Genomic DNA, 17,864 nt, shown 5'->3' with positions numbered 1-17,864 from the left:
GATGTAAGAAGGAATGCAGTATTAACACATGGGACAACATGGATATATCTTGAAGACCTTATGCTGAGTGAAGTAAGCCAGTCACTGAGGGACAAATATTACATGACCTCATTGATATGACTAATGCAAATTGAGCAGATTCACGGAATTAGTCTGGAAGATAGGTTATCAGGAGACAGAAAGGCAGTAGAGGGTGGTGAGCTGATGCTCAATATGGGCAAAATAAGGTGGAAGGGGGTGGTTGGACATGGATGGTGGTGATGGTGGTGTAGTGATGTGATTGGGTTCAAGGGTGCAGAAATGTGAAGGGGAATAGGAAGTTGGCATGGGTTGGACTATCCATGGAACTGGGGGAGGGCTGGAGGAAGGAACAGGTGAACTCTGGGGATTTGTAAGTCTGTGTTAAAACCACAATGGTGGGAATGTTCTTTCAGCAAATATGACAGGGGAGGATTAGTGGTGCAGGGCACTGGGGGTGGGGCAGATATGCAGGATAGGGCACACCTGGGCCATGTCATTATGAAACATGAAAGTGTTCATCTTTTCATAGTGTGTTATCTCAGTGGGTGGGGATCCATATAATTAACAAGAAAATATTTAACTCCCATCCTGGGGAGTCCTGCTGTCTTCTCAATTAGAAGGGCAAGAATCTCTCAAGAATACAGGCAGTGACTAATAAAAGAAAATCGACTAATATATCAAGCCCTCGATATTATTGCATGTAGCTATGAACCTTATTCTTCAAAAACTGAAACTTAGTGGCTACTTAGATTCCAAGGGGACGGGGAGGGAAAAATAGAATAAATGGAACACAGAGCACTTTCAGGGCATTGGAGTTATTCTGCATAATCTTGCAATGACAGATACAGGCCATTTTATTTTGTTTTTGTTTTTAAAGATTTATTTTTTACTTATTTCTCTCCCCTTCCCCCCCCCCACCCCGCCCAGTTGTCTGCTCTGTGTCCATTCACTGTGTGTTCTTCTGTGACCACTTCTATCCTTATCAGCGGCACCAGAAATCTGTGTCTCTTTTTGTTGCATCATCTTGCTGTGTCAGCACTCCTTGCGCGCATCAGCACTGCACATGGGCCAGCTCCACACGGGTCAGGAGGCCCAGGGTTTGGGTTTGAATCGGGAACTCCCATGTGGTAGGTGGATGCCCTATCCATTGGACCAAGTCCGCTTCTCCAGGCCATTTTAAATTTTGTCAAAACCTTGAAAAATGTACAGGCAAAATGTAAACCATAATGTAATCCCTTGACCATGGTTAGTAGCAGTGCTTCAAAATTTGTTCATCAGTGGTAACAAAAGTACCATGCACATGTAAAATGTTACTAATAAGAGGCAGCGTGTGAGGTGGAGGGGGTTGGGTATATGAGAATCCCCTTATTTTCTTTGTGACTTTTCTGTAACCTAAAGTTTATTTGAAGATAAAGGGAAAAAAATAAGACACTGGGGGAACATACAGAAGAAATTGTCAGTGTACATAAAAGATCTTACAGTGGTGAAAGAAACCATAAAAAACTATTTTATTATATTTTATTTTCTTATTTTTTATTTATTTTTGTGGCTTTGTTTTTGGGGAGGTTTTAGATTACAGAAGAGTTACAACTGTGGCAGGTGGGTTTCACTAGTGAGGGGTTTTGGTGATGGGGTATGTGTGGGGAGGGGTAGCACTGGGGCATGCCTCTATGTCATATGACTATATTTAAGTGATCATGGGACATTATCTTGGTGGGTAGAGACCCACACAATAACCAAAAAATATTGGATTCCTATTTTGGGAAGTCCTGCTACATTCTCAAATAGAGCAGCAAGAATCGCCAAGTACATGGGCAGTGCCTAGCGAAGGAGGAAAAACCATTATGCCAGTCCCTTGATAATGATGGTTGTACTCATGAACCTTCTCTTGTGAAATTGAAACCAACCCAGTATTCTATATTGCCTAAGGGTTACCTCTTGAAAGCCTACTTGTTGCTCAAATGTGGCCTCTCTCTAGGGCAAACACATTACCTTCCCCCCTGGTGTGGGATATGACTTAACAAAAGATTGCAGAAAGAACAAACATAAGGGGAAAGCAACTATGGATTAAAGAAGACATAATTATTCTCGCAATGGAAGAACTTGTATCATTGATATAAAGGCAGTGGCCACCAGAGGTTCTGAGGGGTGGGAGAGGGAAGATTAGGTACAATGTGGGGGCATTTGGGGGATATTGGAATTGTCCTGCATGATACTGCAATGATGGATACAGGACATTTTACAATTTGTCAAAACCCATAAAGTTATGCAGGACAAAGTGTAAACTATAATCCTTGGGTAGTAACAATACTTCCATATGAGTTCATCAATTGTAATAAATGTACCACACTAATGAAAGACATTGTTAATGTTGGAAAAGTGTGGGAGGGGGAGGGGGTTGAGTATATGGAAATTCTTTGTTTTTTATGTAATCTAAAGCTTCTTTAAAAATTACCATTGATTGTATACATGAGGGTTTACTTCTGGATTCTCAAATCATTTCCACTGATCTATATGTCTATTCAGTAAGATCTTGAAGAGATCTTATTTACAATGGGCCCACAACCACAACAGTGCAGACCAAGAGCAAGAACAGTCCAAAGTGAGGTACACAATTCAGTCCACCACAGGTGCTGAGGATATTTTCTGATACAGATCAAATAGGAAAAGGACAGGCAGTGGGAGGTAAGGGAGTAGGGGTTGAGGGTCACAGAATGAAACCAGAGAGACCAATTACAGTTTATGCTAGGAATGTTCTTTTACTCTTCTTCCACAGATGGTTACAACCTCTTTTCTTTAATAAAACTCTAAAACTGTGGATAACTTTAAAAGATAAATGATCTTTCCATCAGGGAAGCAGCTGTGGCTAAATTAGTTGGGCTCCCAATCTACTGTATGGGAGGCCCTGGGTTCACATCCCAGGGCCTCCTTGTGAAGGCAAGCTGGCCCATGAGCCGCAGAGAGCTGATGGCCCGTGCGCCATGGAGAGCTGATGCAGCAAGATGACACAGCAAAGGGAGACAAACAGATCCAGAAAAAACACACGGCAAATGACACAGAGAAAAGACAGCAAAGAATGGAACGAGCCGCAGGGGGGCGGGGATAAATAAATAAATAAGTCTTTAAAAAAAAAAGATCTTTCCATTGCTTTCAAGGACTTTTCCTTTACTTACTGAAATTTGATAATAGGACTATTAACCACGCTTATTTTTAGGATGTTAAAAGGTTTAACCTGGGGAGTTACAGGACAAATTATGATTCTTAATTCCCTGCCTAGTTAAGTGCTTATGCAATTTTTAACAATTTGAATAGAGCTCTAAGACTTCATTTGTTATTTACAATTTGAAACTACCATCCTGGTGTATGAAGATATACACTAAACAAACAGGCAGACACAAATAGTTAGATGCAGAAACACACACAACTCACTAACGTTACTTATAATTTTCATTCTTACAAAATAAATTTAACTGTAAAATAACATTTTATTTCAAAGAATTCTTTGAAGGCTATTCCTGATTAATCTGCACTGTGACCATGCAGTTTTGCACAAGAATTTAGTCCTTTTTAGTTTTGGCTTATAACCAAGACCTTGGATAAGCAACACTAATTTCGGTACACACTCACTGAGGTAAATGAATTCTCAGGGAAACAGGTTTCTCTCATGAATTGCTGCTTTTAGGAACCTCAACACTCAAGGCGGGAAGGCCTGCACTCCCCAATCCTCAGAGGTAAGAGAACTCTGGTGGCTACTGGACTGGAAGAGTGGATGTCCAACCCCGAGGGCCAAGGATTCCCACCACACGGCCTCAAAGGTCATGGGATCCTTCTGGGCCCAGTCCAAAGTAGATAAGTTGGAGTCCATACCTGGAGTCATGAGAGAAAGCAGGTTTATTTTATTTTATTTTTTAAAGACTTATTTTATTTCTCTCCCCTTCCCTATCCTGTTGTCTGCTCTGTGTCCATTCGCTGTGTATTCTTCTGCATCCCCTTGCATTATCAGGCAGCACTGGGAAACTGTGTCTCTTCTTTGTGTGTCGTCATGCTGTGTCAGTGCAGTGCCACTCCTGGGTAGGCTGTGCTTTTTTCACACAGGGTGGTTCTCCTTGTGGGGTGCGCTCCTTGCGTGTGGGGCACCCCTATGCAGCACAGCAGCACTGTGCGTGGGCCAGTTTAACACATGGGTCAGGAGGCCCTGGAGATTGAACCCTGGACCCTCTATATGGTAGGTGGACACTCTTATCAGTTGAGCCCAGTCTGCTTCCCAAAGCAGGCTTATTAACAACAGTGGAAGGACAAGAAACGGGGTTATCTCAAGCTTGCCTTCCCGGAGCCATAGAGGCAGAAGTTGCCATGTTACAAACAGGGAAGAATAGAGTAGTTACCATCACAAAGTTGAGGCCAACCCTGAAATAACTACAAGCAAAGGCAAACTCAGTTTAGAATTACCATCACTATGGAAGGTCTACAGCAGCTAAGCTAGACTCAAAATAACCATATGCAAAGGTAAATTCAGTTACCATGCAAGCATTCACAAGGGTGAGGTCAGACCTGAAGTAACCTTAAACAAAGGTAAATTAGTCTAGGATTACCATCAAAATAGTAGGTCTAGGGTAGAAACTAGTCTCAAAATAACCATAATCAAAGGTAAATTCAATTTATAATTAGGTTACTATAGCAAGCACAAGCTAGACCTGAAGTAACCATGAACAAAGGTAAATTAGTCTAACATTACCATCATAATAGTAGATCTAGGCTAAATCCAGTTATAGCAATTTCAGCTTTTGCTATTTTATAAAAGGCATCTATATAATGATCTTAACTCTTACAGGTTCTAATAAGTTTTTAGAATTGGGGGAAGCAGATGTGGCTCAAGCGATCAGGCCCCCATCTACCATATGGGAGGTCCAGGGTTTGATTCCCAGGGTTTCCTGGTGAAGGCAAGCTGGCGAGATGGCTTGAGTGGAGAGCTGGCCTACACAGAGTGCTGGCCAGTGTGGTGAGCTGGCCCATGCAGGAGTACTGGCCCTCATGGCAAGCTGGCCTGAGAGGAGAGCTGGCACAGCAAGATGATGCAACAAAAAGAGACAAAGAAGATAGGCAGTAAGAGACACAGCAGACCAGGGAGTTGAGGAGGTGCAAGAGACTGAGTACCTCTCTCCCACTCTGGAAGGTCCCAGGATGGGTTCCCAGTGCCGCCTAAAGAGAAGACAGGCAGAAATACAGAAGAACACACAGCAAATAGACACAGAGAGCAGACAATGTGTCTTTCATTTATTAACTAAGCAACTAAAACAATTTCATTAGTGTGATGGATAGGCTAATGTGTCAATTCGACCAGGTAATTGTGCCCAGTTGGTTCGTCAAGCAAGCACTGAGCTAACTGTAATACAAGGACATGTATGGACTTAGTAAAAAATGACTTTACCACATAGATAGCTGATTACATTTATATCAATCAGGGAGATTGCTGTCAGCAATGAGCGATGCTTTATCCAGTCAGTGGAATGCCTTAAAAGGGGAAATGATTCCAGCATTCAGAGAAAATTTCCCAACTTGTGTTTGGACAGCCAACGTCTCCCAGAAACTCATCAAGGACTTTCATTGGACTTTCACTGGAGTCCCTGGTTTGCAGTCTGCCTGCGGAACCTGGACTTGTGCATCCCAACAATCACGTGAGAGACTCTTATAAAATCTCTTACTATTAGCAGAATTCTCTTGTTCATTCTGTTTCCCTAGAGAACCCTAATACAATTAGTAACATTAATGTTGCTAAGTTTTCCCACTTATCCTGCTTTTCCAGCAGTTGAACTCATTCCATGTGATTTCCCTTATACATCAAATTCAACTGCAAGATAGTATTGACATTTAAAGACTTATTTTTAGGTTACCTTTCACCATCATCCAATTTGTAACACGGGAATCCCAAATCTGATTTCCTAGGCACAAGCAGACTGACAAAGTTAAACACAGATTTAAGGACAAAGAAGACAGATTTTAAAAGTTAAATACAAAGTTAAGTATAGATTTGAACAGAAAAGAGAATTTTACAAACAGCACAGGGAAAGACCTGAAGGAAGCTATTTTCTAGGAAATTTTTAATCGTAATTGATAGCAGGTGAGAAGGTTCCTTATTTTGCAGGGGAGAAGTTTAGTAAACAGTCAAGATCTTGATTCCCCATTCGCTCTCCTTATTAGACAGAACCAAGCAAAGCTAGAGCGGTCCTAGACAGGTCCAGAGTGCAGGCCAGGACCAAGTAATTGCCTCCCATGTTAATTAAAAGGTGAGCCTGCTTTTGGGCCCTGTGCCTGCCCCACCTTACCTGCTCCATCTTGGCGGTACAGTCTGGACCGTTGAAAACTGCAAAGGCTGTTTCCAAACGAGAGTTAAGGGAAGTTTGGGGGCCCAGGGAAATTTTCTGCGCTTTCTACAGATATCTGAGGCAGACTGGCTGGGTTTCTAGATTCTGTCTCTGAGTAATTTCCCGAGCTTATAATTGACCCGTTTGGTGGTACGTTTCCTTATTCCTGTAAGGAAGGAGACATGACCGTGTGGTCTCTGGCCCTCAGATCTGTCTGTCCTCTCTTTTTCTCAAACACAACTTTAACTGGAATTCAGGGTCCCATGCAGAGCCACTGTTGGCCATGCTGCAGCCATGTGGTATGGCAGGAAAAGATTAGCCTCTTCCTTTTTAGATCATCAGTAGGCAGGTTGTCCCAATTTCTGAGAAGACACCCCAATGGCAGTCGGCTGGAATGCTAGAGAAGCCATCCATTGTTCTAGGAAAAAATGGAAAAAAAGTCTGTCAGCTGATCTGGTGTCCCAGATTTCATCCTGACTGAACTTTTGCCCTCCAAACTGAAGTGCCCAAGCTACCTCTGTCTTGGGGACATATGGAGTTGCTTCTCTGGTTCCCAGTGTCCTGGAAATCACAGAGACCATGCATCCAGGCATCCCCAGGGTAAACATCTTGGGAGATGTCCAGACCTAAGTTCTGGACCAACGCTACCAAACTGTTATTCTTCCTAGAAAGGGGGCTGATTTGAAAGGTCGGCTATGAGAGACACCATTGCCAGAGACTGAGTTTGCAGTTAAACTGGACATTAAGAGGCAAGTTAAAAGCAGATACTGATCTAAGGCATACAGGCAAACAGCCTCAGGGGTCCTCAGGTAATGGATTAGCAGGAATCTCAGGGCTGCCCTGGGGTTAAGGAGCAAACTTCCAGGCATGGCCCAGGATAAGAGTCTTAGGAGCCTCACTACAAAAACAAAAAAGGGCACAGACAGGCTTTAACTAATAACTCACCATTCTTCAGCAGGGGTCGGGGAGCATTACTTGTCTCCTTGTCTTGTCGCTCAGCTCTCCAAATATGTTAGCAGAAGGCTCTGGGTTCTGGGTTTCTAGGTTCTTTGCTTATGTTGCATAAAAGAATTAAGGACATGCCATAGGGTAGGCAAAGGTGTAAGAAAGAAATCTTCTGGAAGAAAATAAGGCTCACCTGATTGTGGAGAAGAAAAGAATTTATTCTCAATCTTGCAAGAAGGGGTGCACAACCAGAAAACGTGGCTGGTGCCCCGAACAAAGAAGAATGACACAATTTATACCCCTAAGCCTAGCAGGCAAGCCCTTCCTCTGTTTCTCCATAGATTGGATACTTCAGAAGTTACAACCTATCCAAGAAGATCTAACTTTCCCCTGCAAAAGTTTGTGATTAACCACTTCCCCCATCACATTCCAACCATTTTAGTTTTTACCTGCTCCCCTTTGCCAAATAAGGAATGGAATTTAGTGCTGAATTGGTATTGACTTAGCTCTTTCTTGGGCATCTTTTTTACTGCCTATAGGACTGGCTTAAACTGGTTTCCTTGGTTCCTGTTTAACCCAGGAGTGGGAGACTGAGGCAGTAGGCTGCCAGGTTACATTAATCAATATTTTCTTCCCTTATGTGAAAACTAAACTAATCTTCATTTCTTACAAGGGTGTAAAGAGTTTATTAAGAAATAAGAAGAGGGGAGTCAACGTGTCTCGGTAGTTGAGTGCTGAGGTCCCGGGTTTGATCCCTGGTGCATAAATACCTGAAAAAAAAAAAAAAAGAAAGAAAGAAATCAGGAAAGAGCACACAGTCCTAGACATGGACTGTGGGTGTGCTAATAGGATGAGTCACGTGTGTGGGGGCTCCAGGTTAGGCCTTTTAAAACCTTCACTCCTCCTCCTTCATAATGTTTGAGGGGCTCCAGCTGTTTGGTGTTCTGACTGGTTGCCTTACGATTCCTGCCTGTTAGCTCTCAGGGGACAAATGGGAGACTGGGGTTATCCAGGGCTTCTCCTTGACTCCGGAAAGAGTTCCAAAGGGATCTTGTGGCCAAGATCTGTGGGATCTTTCTGGCAGCCTTCCCCTCAGGAGGTTTCCTGGCAGGGTCTCAGGGCCATGTTGTCCCTGGGCCATGTGGTCTGTTGGGCCTCAGCTGTGACCCAAGTCTTCCCTCTCCGTATACTAACCTGCCTCAGATTGAGGTTCTTTGTGTGCAGAGACAAAGCCAAGCGGATTATGATTATAGAAGGAACAGAGGGTCAAGCACTAGGAAAACTTAAGAGAATGCGCTACTAATACAACTGTTTACTATTACAACTGTCACTATATTAAACTACTAGTAGAAATACTAAAGGCAACAAAAACTGTTCAATTCTATGAGGTTGGTACTATTACTGTTCCTATTTATTAGATAAGAAAACAGAGGCACAGAATGGTTAAAGTCATTTTCCCAGGGCCACAAAACCAGAATTTATGGAGTCAGATGGAATCAGGCGCTCTGGATCCAGAGACTGAATTTACAGAAACCAATGGAACAAGGTTTAAATTAAGGGACAGAAATAAGTCAAATTGTTTTGTCTCTGTAAGAAAGTGCTTATACTTAATGTACGAAAATTGTTATAATGTAGTCTAAAGAGTAATGCTATGAGCATGGCGGGAGAGGCCTGGCTTTTGCTCAGTAGAATAAAGTATGTTTTTTTCCCCTCTCCTATGCATACAGCATCTGACACAATAAATATTATGAACAAGTTCTCGCTGAATTGATAACACTATAATAAACTCCCTCATTCTGCAAGGCACTGCATGGATGGCTGCCCAGGCATGGTTGCCCTGGGTACAGAAGTTTTCAAAGATGCCTACATTTATAACCCAGGTGCCTATTTATATAGCCTAATATAAATCTTTTGTTACAAAGTCCTTGTTTCACAAGACTGTTCATTTGATCTCTTCTATTTCTTTTCATGGTGGTTGTTTTTTGTTTTATGACGTACAGAGATTAAACCTGGGACCTTGTTCATGCGAAGCAGGTGCTCAAACCACCGAGATATACCAGCTCCCCAAGACCGTTCATTTGAAATAAAGCAAGGAAGGAAACAGGAATATCTCAAGAATAAAAGTAGCTGTTTGCAGGCCTATTTGGGTTGTGTATTCCTGAGCTCACTCAAATTTCCTTGGGCACAGTTGTGTTGCCATTTCTCTGGTCCACTCATATCAGTTCCCTCCTGGGATTAGGAGTTGGGGCATGGAGGGCTCATTGGGCCTAGTGAGAATTTAAACCTCCATACACTTCTGCCTGGATGGATTTTCTTAGATATTGGCTCCCAGGCATTTAAGGCATAGAAGACTCTGGATTTATGCATACACACCCATGGTTTCATCAGTGTACTAGGCAACATTCTGAGGAGAAAGATGTATTTGTATTTGTTGTAAATGCTTGTATATAATCTCTAGCCAAAATAGTGTCTCAGGAGGTTATTTCTTTTAATCAAATCCTGGACCATGGCTTCTAAAACATTCCAAAAGTTTTGAAGCACATCTTTTAGTTGAATTTAAAGATCAAAATATTTAATGCAATTAAATACTACAAATTAGACTTTAATTTCAATTTATATACACATCCCATAACGGGGATATAAAATAGTTATTAATGTGCAATATGAATGAGTTTTAAAATTACTGTTCCAAAACTCGTTAAGTTTTTCAAGTCTACCTAACGCATTTATATTTTGTCTTATTCACCAAGTTCTTTAGCATTTGATACTCAAAATGGTAAAGCCACTTCTTTGCGCAAAGCTCATTCATCATATCTGCCATATTCATTCATTCATTCATTCATTCATTCATTCATTCACTTTATTGTCTACAATCTGCCTGGCAAAGTGTTAGAAATAGAGAATATAAATAAAAAGGCCAAGGTTCCTGCCCTCAAGGAAGTCGCAGTTTAGTGTTTTCAGAAGCCTGGGCTTGGTAGAACACACCACTAGTAGAAACTGTCCCAGGAGGCCTTATTTCAATAGTGCATAAACCTTCCAGCTTGAAAATTATGTCTACCCTAAGTGTCCTAAATCAACGAATTGTTATTTATCCAATTTTACTATTCCAGGTAATACATTAGGATTGAGGTTTCGACTGTTTTGACTGTGAATTAAAACCAGTACTGCCAATCCATTAGTCCACCGTTGAAATTAGGCTTTAACGCAACCTGTAAGAGGCTTTGCTAACATTCTGGAAGTTTATAAAATTATGTGGGGAGGGAAACAACCGTTTGTGAGAGCCTACTATTGTAGCAGGAGCACTAGAAGCTATAAATATATTCTTATTTTTAAACAAAAGTAGCATGGGAGTTTGTGGCAGTACCGGGTAACGTGGAGGGCTCTCGGCGCTCCAGGGGACACTGGTAGGTTGGGACGGTTGACCATCCCTGCCCCCTGCCCCCTGGCCCCCCGCCCCTCGTGCAGGGGCGCTGGGCCACGGCACAAGCGCCCTGGTCTCGGGACAGTCGGCGACAGCACGCACGGAAGTGCGCTCGGCTCACCCGGGCGAAGCACGCCTTTCCTCCTCCGCTTCCTCCTTCTGCTGGGTGGCTCAGCCTGGCGGGGCCGGCTCCTCCTCCTGCTCTGCCTCCTCCCCCAGCCCGCGGCCGCGCTCGGGCTGGGATGTGCGGCGCTCACCCCCGCAGTCCCGAGCCTCAGGCGCGGCGGTGAGCAGCAGAGCCCCGCAGCAACAGAGCCCCGCGCAGCCCGCGCAGCCCCAGGCCGCCCGCGCCGCCGCCCCCGCCGCCGCCCCCGCCCCGCGCGCCCGGCGCTCCACTTCCCCGGCGGCTGCCCAGAAAGCTCAGCCCCTCCTGCGTTCCCCCGCCGTGTTCCTACCTCGCGGGGAAGCGAGCGGCCGGCAAGCTTCGGCGCGCGAGGGCGGCGGGCCGCGGGCTCCGTGCGCCCCGGGAAGGGTGGCCGCGGCTCGGGGCTCGGCTCCCCGCAAGCGTTTCGGAGGCGATGGCTTCTCCGCGGCGGCTGAGCCTCGGCCGCCTCCACCTCCTTCTCCGTGGACTCCTGCTGCCTCTTTGCGGCGCCTTCAACCTAGACGTGGACAGCCCGACCGAGTACTCCGGCCCCGAGGGAAGTTACTTCGGCTTCGCGGTGGATTTCTTCGTGCCCAGCGCGTCCTCGTAAGTGCCCGGACTGGGGAGGAGAGTCGGCCCCTCCCCCTCCGCGCGCACCCACCCTGCGCGTCCGCACCCGGAGAGGTCCCCGGGGAGATCCCGGAGTCCGTGCCACCCCGGTCCCCGGGAGTCGTTCCTGTCCCTGGTTGTGTGACATTACGGGGGATGTATTGCCTCGGCACCCCCAATTCCCGCTCCTCCCCCCTTTAAACTGGTTGAGGGCAGAGGCAGAGCTTTGAAACGGATCTGTGCTTAAAATTTGGGAAAAGTGAGAAATCAACAAAGGCTGGTTCTGCAGGACTCCGGGCCGCCGCTGCCAGTGTCGGGACTCGGTCAGTTTAATCTCCTAACTCCTTTCCCCTGGTACGGGTTAGCCTCACAGGCTCAACACCCGTCCTTTTCACTCTCCCTCAACAAGTTTCCCCCCACTCTTAACGCTTTCCAAAGTCTCATTCTGTTTCTCCATACTTACCCCCTTTCCGGACATTCAGATGATTAAAATGACCGTCTTGTCGTATTAAATACATTGTGTCTTATCTGTGGGGCCTTTGCACATTTGAAGTTGAACAGATGAATATGTCATCTGTGCTTTTTATAGTTATTCGCTATTTAGGTCATTGTTAAGAAAGAACAAGAGTGTTTGCTGGGTTTTCACTCACTGCAGTGCATTTGAATACTGCGGTATTGAAGAATTCGGTTATGTTTTCAAATTGTCAGTGTTCCGTGTTGTAAGAATCATCAGGATTTGTTAACAGTTATTGTTATTAGATTAAAAGTTGTCTCTGACTTTACGGAACGCTGACATCATTCTCTCCGCCCCACCCCCATATTAGTGTTAGAAATACTGACTTAATGGTGTCACTGGATGCCTTTAATGTTTAAAACTTGTTATTCAAGAGGGAGAGATGTTCGTAAGGTTTTCTAAGCTCTTAGAAATTGCGAAACGTATTTTGTTTTTATTTTTTTCGTTATATTTTTCAAGTATTGCTTTTTTGGGGAAGATAATTTTGATGGACGGTGATTGGATAGGCCAAATTTTGTAATACATTCATGCCTTGTTTGAGAACAGTCTAAATATTTTCCGTGGCTGATAGAGCAATCAAGCAAGATACATTCTCACAGTTTTCCAAAGGTGGCAGAATATCATCCATTTTGGAGACAGCGTTTGGCAAGAATAGGTGGATTGCATGCAGTTACTGGAAACTAGACACTTTTATGTACCAATCCAATTTTGTTCCTGGTTTCCAGCTGCCATGCTCTCTGTGAGACCTGAGCACAGATTTTCCAAAGTGATAAAATCATGATTAACTTTAGGCAGGATTTAAGTTTTTCCCTTTATGGTAACAGAAGATATTATATGTTCTCAGGGTTGCACTTTTTGGATTTAATTTTGATGGAAATTCTAATAATTTGAAAATGTATCTCTGTCCTATGTCAAGATTTAGTAGTTAAATTACAAGAATACTTTCTCAAAGTTGATGGAGTGTTTTGCAAATGTTACTTTTAATTCTGTGCAGACTCTCTAAGTGTGAAAATACGTGACAAGCTGATTAAAAAAAAAAACCTTTATGTTATTACCATGGAAAACATAGTTATATTGAACGTCTTGCATGAGATATTTACTATTGTTGGTTACAAGGCATATGGCCAATGTTTGTCCAGTCTTTGTGGTCCTTGAATATACTATGACCTCACATGGTTACCTGACCTCCCAAGTAGACAGACCCTCAGTGGTTAGGTAAAATTGAACTTGGTTTTGACTTCATATAATATTTTGAAATCTTTGTCACTTTGTTATTGATAGTCTAGCTCTACATATAGCCTAACTTTGAGAAAACCAACTTTGAGATTTTTTTAAACAAAATGTATAAAAACAAAGGTTTCTACTTAATGAGCTTTTCAGATTTAACAAAAACTATGCTTAAATTTTTATAAAGATACTTCTCAGTTTAGCAAGCACTGGAATCCATGGTACATGGGGTTTCATATCGTATGATATGTATTGTATAGGGATACAATATTGCCAGCTTGATTTCTTGCCATTATTTGGCGTGATCATAAACTTTTCAAGGAAGAAAATCCACATAATAAAGAAGTGTTGGTTAATTAAAGTATTCTTTTCTTTTGAGTGAAGAATGCCTAGATTAGTGAGGAAACAGTGATTAGAAAGTCTACTCCTGCCACTGCTTTTTCTAAAGGTATCCAAATACTTCAGGCATACATTACAGAATTGTCTCTTTTTTTGGTTTTAGAATAATGTTATTGAATTACCGCCATATTATTTTTGTGGCAACTAATGAAACAATATTTATCAAATGTTAAGATAGCCCTCCAAAAAATTCTTCCCGAAAATGACATAGGTTTGAAATGAAAATTCACAAAAGCAGTGATTTCTTTTAAATTATGAAAAGAAATCAAAATCGTTATAGTTTTTTTTCCCTGTTAATTTATGGTAACTGTATTGTCAAATTTACATAAAATTTAAAGCTTGCATGCAGGCCTAGTATTTTTTTTTTAAAGATTTATTTTTTATTTATTTCTCTTCCCTCCCTCCCCCCCCAGTTGTCTGCTCTCTGTGTCCATTCGCTGTGTGTTCTTCTGTGACTGCTTCTATCCTTATCAACGGCACTGGGAATCTGTGTTTCTTTTTGTTGTGTCACCTTGTGTCAGCTCTCCGTGTGTGCAGCACCATTCCTGGGCAGGCTGCACTTTCTTTCATGCTGGACGGCTCTTCTTCGGGGTATACTCCTTGCTTATGGGGCTCCCCTATGCGGGGGATACCCCTGTATGTCAGGGCACTCCTTACGCTCATCAGCACTGCGCATGGGCCAGCTCCACACTGGTCAAGGAGGCCCGGAGTTTGAACCACAGACCTCCCATGTGGTAGGCGAAAGCCCTGTCCATTGGGCCAAGTCCGCTTCCCCAGGCCAGGTATTAAAGTTATGTTTTTCTTGTGGAGAATAATTGAAGAAATTAAAATTGTATCCTAGATTTAATTATATAATATCTTACATTGGTAAACCAATTTTACAATTTACAAAGCATATTTATTTATTTATTTTTTACAAAGCTCATTTACGATATCGATTTCAACACAAAGTACCAGGGGAAATAAAGCAGAATCATCTTGTTACAGATGAGGAAGCTGACTGAGGCCAGAAGCAATTGCAGTCTTTAGTTTTTGTTTGGGAAGTCTGGGGGGGCGGGGAACACTGGGGACTGGGGAGGACTCAAAATACAAGAGAGTTTGAAATTCACTCAGTTTACCTTTTTTTGGTTTTAGCAGTTTTATTGAGATATATACATACAGCATACAGACCATCCAAAGTATACAATCAGTGGCTCAGTATCACAGTTGTGCGTGCGTCACCACAGTCAATTTTAGAACATTTTCATTAGTCCAAAAAGAAAAACCCGTAATCCTCATACTCCCCTATTGTTGTCACTTAGCGTTGATGTGATACCTTTTTATGATTTCAATTCACTCTTTAAATACACATTTTGAATTATTTAAGAATAAAATAAATGAACAATTTTCTTGTTTATGCTTAAAATATTGATACTTTATACAGTTCTTATTCTGCATATGTGTGTGTGTATAATAATGCCATAATGAAGAATATTGGAAAGGAAGGAGAGAACAATTTCTCTTCAGTAGATTAGAGTTCATGCCTATTAAAGACTAATTTACAGTTACTCCAGTCTGTGTATTCCTATGACCCTAAAGACGTACTATGGGTGAACCTGCCCTGATAAAAGAAGGTCCTGTACAGAATTCAGTGGTTCTCATTCCTGACTTCAGGATTGCATCACCTGGTGAGCTTTTAAAATAAAACAGCTGCCCAGTTGTATCTCAGATCTCATATAGAGCTCTAACTTGAGGACCCACAGGCTGAGGATCATTTTTCCTTGATTATTCCATCTTCACCCAGACTAAAGATGAACTCATTTTCACAAAGAGATTTCAGTCCCTGTTTCTATTAATGGTGCCATCATTTTCTCTGTTGCCCTAGAAATAATTTTGTATTCCTCCCTCTCACTTTCTATTTTTCTTTGTCTCTCCTACTGTACTCCTCCCATGTTACTGATTAGTCACTGGGCAGAAGGTCCTAGAAATTCTTCTTAATATTTTTTGCATCCATCTCTGCTTCCCATCTTCCATTTCTACCCCCTTCTTTCAGCCTGTCAATATCGGTGTGCTCTGTGGTACTCAAGTCCTCAGCCCTCTGTCTATCATTCATTTGGCTCCTAGACCTGCATCCTGTATATTTTTATTAGGTTTTTCTTTCTGAAAGATCTCTTTGATAGTGGGATTCTGCTGTAAAAATCCCCTCTACAGTCCTCTCATGCCCAGAGTTAATGTCCAAAATGCTTAACTTGGATTAAGGCCCATTGCAGTCTGTCCCAACCTGTCTATACCTTTTTTACTTCTTGCCCTTTTTCTTCCTTCACCATTGTAACCATCTTCACAACCTTTTACAATGTGAAATCAGCTCAGTTTTTATGAATTTAAGTAAAAAATTAAATTCTGCTTATGCTGGTTGATTTTTCTTGTCATTACATTCTATATGTACATAGACTATAGCCTTTTACTTAGCTAATTTATTGATATTTATAGTAAATCTTATGCCTGTAACTCCTGATTAAGGCGAAAGGTTTATAAGCTATTGTAAAAGAGAAAGGAAAGGGTATGTAATATGTAGTTACTGCTTTTTTTTTAAAGAAATTACCAGGGATTGAACCCAGTCTCATGTACATGGAAAGCAGATGCTCAACCCCTGAGCTACACCCTCTCCCTGCCTCTATTTTGTATAATTGTTGGCAATGTAGCTTTTTTAAAAAATGAAAAGTAAATCTGAGATTGGAATTAGAGCTCTGATAATATGAAGTACTATTTTATTTATACAAATCACTTTCTGTATATATATAAAGTTTTTCAGAAGTTCCTTTTGGTTAAGGTTCATTGGTCAACCCAAGGTCAACTGATTATATTAAACTGTATCTTGGAGAGGTCAGTGCTGAAAGCAGCCAAATAACTTAGTTCATTTGGAGGGTTTCAAAAATGCACTTGTCATTGTTTGGCAGGTTGCCCCTCCTTGGTAGTCAAGGACACATTCCCTGAAACCATGGCCCTTACAGTACATTTTGGATTGGAAGTGAAGGGCATTCTCCCAGGTAGTTTCTCTGATCCTCTTGTCTTTTCCCTTCCTCTCTCTCCCCTCTTTTCTCCCTTCAGATATCTCTCCCAATCATTCTCCATCTCTTTTTTGTTCTTTCCTCTTTCTCTTCCCCCTCCCTCTTTTTCTCCTTCCCTTCCTTTCTCATCCATCAGTCCCTCCCTTTCCCTCTTCCCTTCATCTCTCCCCTCCTCTCTTTGTGTCCCTCTCCCACCCCCCTCTCCACCCCCCCCCCCACTTCTCCTTTGCCTTTTCTTGTTGGCATGGTATTAATATCCCTGTTCATGAAGGCAAACCTAATTCTGGAGTCATTTAATGGCAATGTCTGGAGTTTTGTAAAAAGAATGGGAAGGCTGCTGATCATGATATCTTGGGCAAATTTTTAGAGGGAGATGAGGTCTGTCAGGAGAAAGGTATAGGCATATGAAATGTAAGTTGCTCAGGTTTTTATTTTCACTGTCAGCCAGTGAAATCTCATGTCAACCTCACCTAACCCTGCGCATACTCCCCAACTCTCGACTGTTGTCAGGACATGTTATAAGCTAACCATTCCTACCCTTCTTCTTTCTTGAGAACTGTAATTTAGTTTTATCTACTTGATCGTGAATGCTCCCTAGAGAAAACTGAGGAAAAGAAAGCCCCTTTATATTCCCCACGCCATGGCTCCCTCATCTATTTGCTTGTTTCTGCTCATTGTTTTGTGTGTTTTTTTTTTTATCTTTTTGTGCTTTGTCTGCTCTTTCTTTTGGAGGCACTGTAAACCGAACTCAGGACCTCCCAGTAGCAGTAGGAGGTGGGCGCTCAACTGCTCGAGCCACATCTCCCTTTTTAACTTTCATTTTTCCTCGTTTATTAGAGGGTATTTTATTAATTGTATTGATTGTTTTTAGTTCCAATACTATATCATCATACATTTTTATAACAAGTTTAGATTTTCTATGTTTGCTTTTATTTATTATCAACTTTCATAAAAAACTTTTTTAAGTAATTACATTGACCATTGTTATCTCCATTCAATAAATGAGGGAGTGAAGGCTCTGAGATTTAAAGGAACTTTCTAAATTGAAAAACAGTACTTGAGTGGGATCATCTGTTTCATGAGAGACAATGCTACTTATATTGCTGGCCCCTAACACTTCTTTTACTCTAATAAAGCTGTTATAGACATTTATGAGACATTTTAGATAAATTTC

At 42.2% G+C, this 17,864-nt stretch overlaps 1 protein-coding gene across 2 annotated transcripts in view; it reads left to right on the top strand.

Moving 5' to 3' along the window:
• The first annotated feature begins 10,905 nt into the window (after positions 1–10,905).
• The window catches only part of ITGAV (integrin subunit alpha V), a 103,420-nt gene continuing 96,461 nt past the window's right edge, over positions 10,906–17,864 (top strand). The window contains exon 1 of one of the 2 annotated variants that reach the window (XM_004477039.5): positions 10,906–11,500. In XM_004477039.5, the coding sequence (XP_004477096.1) occupies positions 11,328–11,500 (173 nt within the window). In that variant the 5' untranslated portion in view covers positions 10,906–11,327. The remainder of the gene's footprint in view (positions 11,501–17,864) is intronic. The other variant, XM_004477038.5, reaches the window with a different exon arrangement.

Source organism: Dasypus novemcinctus, chromosome 7 (assembly GCF_030445035.2).
Source record: "Dasypus novemcinctus isolate mDasNov1 chromosome 7, mDasNov1.1.hap2, whole genome shotgun sequence".
In the NCBI taxonomy this organism is placed as follows: Eukaryota; Metazoa; Chordata; class Mammalia; order Cingulata; family Dasypodidae; genus Dasypus; species Dasypus novemcinctus.
The sequence above is the reverse complement of the archived record's forward strand: the minus strand, read 5'-3'. Positions and strand labels throughout refer to the sequence as shown.